The 4,616-nt window shown below is 44.8% G+C and overlaps 1 protein-coding gene across 1 annotated transcript; it reads right to left on the bottom strand.

Annotated features, from left to right (window-relative positions):
• Positions 1 to 266: 266 nt before the first annotated feature.
• On the bottom strand, positions 267 to 4,325 carry SS18L2 (SS18 like 2). The gene is made up of 3 exons (XM_005891077.3): positions 4,147 to 4,325; positions 3,819 to 3,895; positions 267 to 821 (listed from the first exon to the last, which is right to left on the bottom strand). Exons 1-3 carry the CDS (start codon positions 4,213 to 4,215, stop codon positions 734 to 736), a joined length of 234 nt encoding a protein of 77 aa, XP_005891139.2. The 5' UTR covers positions 4,216 to 4,325; the 3' UTR covers positions 267 to 733.
• Between the last annotated feature and the right edge of the window lie 291 nt (positions 4,326 to 4,616).

The following is a 4,616-nucleotide window of genomic DNA, read 5'->3' as shown; positions in this document are numbered from 1 at the left end:
ATATTAAATAAATGCATATGCTTTTCTTCTGTTAATCTGTCTTTTGTTATAGAGGCCTAGCCAATAACCTTAAAAGGATAGAAAAGAAAAAGATACTCTTCCTTTGGCATCACATCTTCTATTAGTAGATGATGTTGGATGATACTTAAGAATTACTATTAATTTTGTTAGCAATGACTGTGGTGGTGTTACATGTATTTTTAGCTCCTTACACTTTTCCTCAAAAACCAAGTGGAAGACATTACATGAAAATTTCTATACCTTAATATCAGGCTTTTGTGGAAAGGCAAGCTTTATTTCAAGGCAACATGAAAACAGCAGTCAGGGGTCCACCACCACAAACTGGCAGGAGGGAGAAACAGTCACACATCCATTTGGCAGTGTCTCAGTGGAAAGTCTCACCAATTTCTGCTGATCGCCCAATACCTGCTCAGTTTCCTCTTCAGATTGAAACTAAAAAGGTTGACTTGAAGATGCCCATTATATCTCTGTTATCCAAACACACTTATTTCAGGATGGAGGACACTTGGAGTCAACTTAATTGAGGGAATCCACTTAATTATTAAGTATTTATACTGAGAATATGGTTAAGTTAGTAGCTTTCTTCACATTTTCACATTTTTAGAAGAGCCACAGAGGTTCCATTCACATTCTAAGCAGTTGAGCTGGCAAAAATCCATTTCATAGGAAATAGATCACATTCAATTACTCCTCACAACAGCCAACTGGAAGACTATTCCATTGCTTTTGAAGCACTGGTTGGGTTGGCATCTGCGATGGTAGCCAAATAAATGAGATTTCTGTGTAACACATGCTGGTACCTATGGGTGAAAAACATAAAAATTAGAGGTGTGTTTTTATTGAACAAAAAACTGGAAAAGAATTTTATCTAGTGAATGGCTCATCTACTGACTAGATCAGTTTTGTCAACGTGTCTATTTATCATATCAGAGGAAAATACATCCAGAATCTTACCTGTTCTCACTTCTCACTACCGCAGCTATATCTCTCGGCCAAGCCACTATCACTTCTTGCTTGGATTACTGTACTGGACCACTCTCTAACCTGTCTCCCTGTTCTACCTTTGTACCCCTACTGTAATTATACTCATAGCAGCCTGAGTGATTTTAGAGTTTAGGTTAAGATCATGTAATACCTCTGTTCAAAACTCTTCAAACGTCCCCATCGCATTATGAGTAAAGCTCAGCTCTTCTCATGGCCTATAAGGACCTACATGATCAGGGCCTCTAGTCTCTCTCTCTGATCTCATCTGTCACTTTCCCTCTACTCACTAAGTTCTGGCCAGAGTGGAGTCCTTGTAGAGACTTGAAGCTATCCAGCAAGCTCTAGCCTGGGGGACTTCACCCCATGCTCACTTTGATTCACACATTTGCATAGCTGCCTTCCTCACCTAAGGTGTCTACCCAAATGCCACATCAAAGATAACCTGTATAAACTAGCACTTCCTCCCATTTACTGTGCTTTATTCTTATTCAAAGCACTTATTATTATATGCCTAATTATATGATTCTACAGTCTATAATGTAAGCTCCATGAAAGCAGAGCTGGTATCTGTTTTGGTAATGATTCCCCAGTAGCTGAAGTAGTGCCTGATACTCAGTATTACTTATAAAAAAATCTTGAACAGGGAATTCCCTGGAGGTCCAGGGTTAGGACTCCATACTTCCACTGCAGGGTCACAGGTCAGATCCCTAGTCAGGGAACTAAGGGTTTCCCTGGTGGCTCAGCAGTTAAAAGAATCCTCCTGCAATGTAGGAGACACAGGTTCAATCCCTGGGTAGGGACGATCCCTTGGAGGAGGGCATGGCAACCTTCTCCAGTATTCTTGCCTGGAGAATCCCATAGACAGAGGAGCCTGGTCAGCTACAGTCTGTAGGGTCACACAGCACGACTGAGGCGATTAAGCACACACACAGGCAGGGAACTAAGATCCCATGTGGTACAAGGCCAAAAAAAATCTTGAAAAAAGTTAAAGAAAGGACAAGACACTTCCATGATAAAAGCATGTTTACTACGATCGCATTTCTCAGTCAAGGGGTCGAGCCCCAAATCAGACTAGGGGGCAGGAATCATGCACCATGCAATGTGAAAATGTCCATGAGGAGATTTTGGTAACTTACCCATAATTTGAGAATCACTGCACCAAATAGAGTGTTTGGCAACGGTTTTCCATATAGAAAAATGGGAGTTGTTTACTATAAACTGTAAAAAAGCAAATCACCAAATGCCAGTGTCCAATGTAAAGACTTACCCAAGATGGATATCTCCACTAAGCTGTTCAGTGAGGAATTGAGGGTTACTTTTTAGGGGGTGGGGAAAGCATGGCTTCATTCGCAATGAAATAAAATCTTTTTTGTTTCTGTAATAAACGGGGCATAATTCCTGGAACTACACTTAGAAAACAGAGTGTTTTCTCTCATCTTGGCATATGGCTAGAGAGGACCTTAAATTACTGTGCCAAATTTACCTCTGTCTTAACTGAGAACTTTTATTGGTCTTTGTATGTGTTACCACAAAAATATGAGCCAGGGATCCACGACCAGAAACAGCCACCGCTCTCATCATTTCGTGAGACATTTTCCGAATGCTAGAACTGGACATGGAACAACAAACTAGTTCCAAATAGGAAAAGGAGTCTGTCAAGGCTGTATAATGTCCCCCTGCTTATTTAATTCATATGCAGAGCACATCATGAGAAATGCTGGGCTGGAGGAAGCACAAACTGGAATCAAGATTGCCAGGAGAAATATCAATAATCTCAGATATGCAGATGACACCACCTTTATGGCAGAAAGTGAAGAAGAACTAAAGAGCCTCTCGATGAAAATAAAAAATGAGAGTGAAAAAGTTGGCTTAAAGCTCAACACTCAGAAAACTAAGATTAAGGCATCCTGTCCCATCACTTCATGGGAAATAGATGGGGAAACAGTGGCTGACTTTATTTTTTTGAGCTCCAAAATCACTGCAAATAGTGATTGCAGCCATGAAATTAAAAGACGCTTACTCCTTGGAAGAAAGTTATGACCAACCTAGACAAGCATATTAAAAAGCAGAGACATTACTCTGCCAACAAAGGTCGGTCTAGTCAAGGCTATGGTTTTTCCAGTGGTCATGTATCGATGTGAGAGTTGGACTGTGAAGAAAGCTGCGCGCCGAAGAATTGATGCTTTTGAAATGTGGTGTTGGAGAAGACTCTTGAGAGTCCCTTGGACTGCAAGAAGATCCAACCAGTCCATCCTAAAGGAAATCAGTCCTGGGTGATCATTGGAAGGACTTAGGTTGAAGCTGAAACGCCAATACTTTGGCCACCTGATGCGAAGAGCTGACTCATTTGAAAAGACCCTGATGCTGGGAAAGATTGAGGGCAAGAGGAGAAGGGGACGGCAGAAGATGAGATGGTTGGGTGGCATAACCGACTCAATGGACATGAGTTTGGGTAGACTCTGGGAGTTGGTGATGGACAGGGAGGCCTGGCGTGCTGCAATTCATGGGGTCGCAAAGAGTCAGACACGACTGAGCGACTGAACTGAACTTAACTGAACCGTCCCCATCCCTGTTGTCATCGGCCGGCATGGCTTTTCGAGGACTCTGCAATGAGCACAATTCAAGTTTTGAAGAGGAAGCCACGTCTGACTCCAGGCTTCACAATGTACTGTCTGTATTATCTTGGGCAAGTAAGTAATTCCTCTGAGCCTTATCTGTGCTCACTCAAGACTCCTAGTTCAGGTCAGCTGATGGATTCCAATACTAGCTTCCCCTTCACACTCACAAATTAAGGGAATAAAGAGGAGACTCACTGGACGCACTCATTCGCCCGGCCTTTGTTCTGATATTCCACGATACAGCGGATCAGCTGGTCATTCTCCTCCAGGAGCTAAAAGACCAGACAAAGGGTCAGTGCGATGACGTCAGGGCGGCGAGGACCACTGCCGCCTCTGCGCCCCCCGCCCCCGCTCCCCCTAAGGCCGGGCTTTCCAGCCCCAGCACCTCTGCTGACTTCATTCTCACCTCACAGCAAGTCACCTACGCACACCACCAGTCTCAGCTGCTCGCTCCAGGAAGCTTCCAGCATCCGCAGCCATTTAGGATCTCTACTAAGAACTCTCTGCCCGTGTTAGCGCTTACCCGCTGGATGGTCTCCTGATTGACTTCTGCCTTCCCTCTCAGCCAGTCCGGTACGAAAGCCACCGACATCCCGGGAAGCCAGGGTGGAACTCGGCCTCAGGCCCGGCAGATCTCCTGATCTAGACCGGAGCGGTCAGACGTACTACGGCCGCAGCAGGGACCAAGATAGGTTGGCCTACACTCTCTACGTTGATTGGGTCCTCCCACCTAGGGGGCGGGGAACAGGCAGAACGTCATTTGTGATTGGGCACGCTCTTAATAAGAGAGAATCTTGACGTCCTCCTCTGGCCCCACCCCTGAGAATCTTGAGCTGTTTGTGGATCTTCTACGTGTGTGCAAGCTGGGCTTAGGGGCGGTATCCGTGGTAGCGTCTGGGCTTTTAGGCTTTGGGTACCGCCACTCTGTGGGAGCTTGCCTACCTGGGTCGACATTCACACCTCTTTAAACACCGCTCTGGTGCCTACAGGCCT

Source organism: Bos mutus, chromosome 22, assembly GCF_027580195.1.
Source record: "Bos mutus isolate GX-2022 chromosome 22, NWIPB_WYAK_1.1, whole genome shotgun sequence".
NCBI lineage: Eukaryota > Metazoa > Chordata > Mammalia > Artiodactyla > Bovidae > Bos > Bos mutus.
This window is presented reverse-complemented; position numbering and strand designations above follow the sequence as displayed.

Excerpts from the sequence above, each read along its gene's own strand:
- SS18L2 (XM_005891077.3), bottom strand. The coding sequence starts at position 4,215 with ATGTCGGTGGCTTTCGTACCGGACTGGCTGAGAGGGAAGGCAGAAGTC. Across the intron at positions 3,896-4,146 it reads ATCAGGAGACCATCCAGCGG|CTCCTGGAGGAGAATGACCA; the intron begins GTAAGCGCTAAC and ends CTGGTCTTTTAG. Across the intron at positions 822-3,818 it reads CGGGCGAATGAGTGCGTCCA|GTACCAGCATGTGTTACACA; the intron begins GTGAGTCTCCTC and ends TTTCACCCATAG.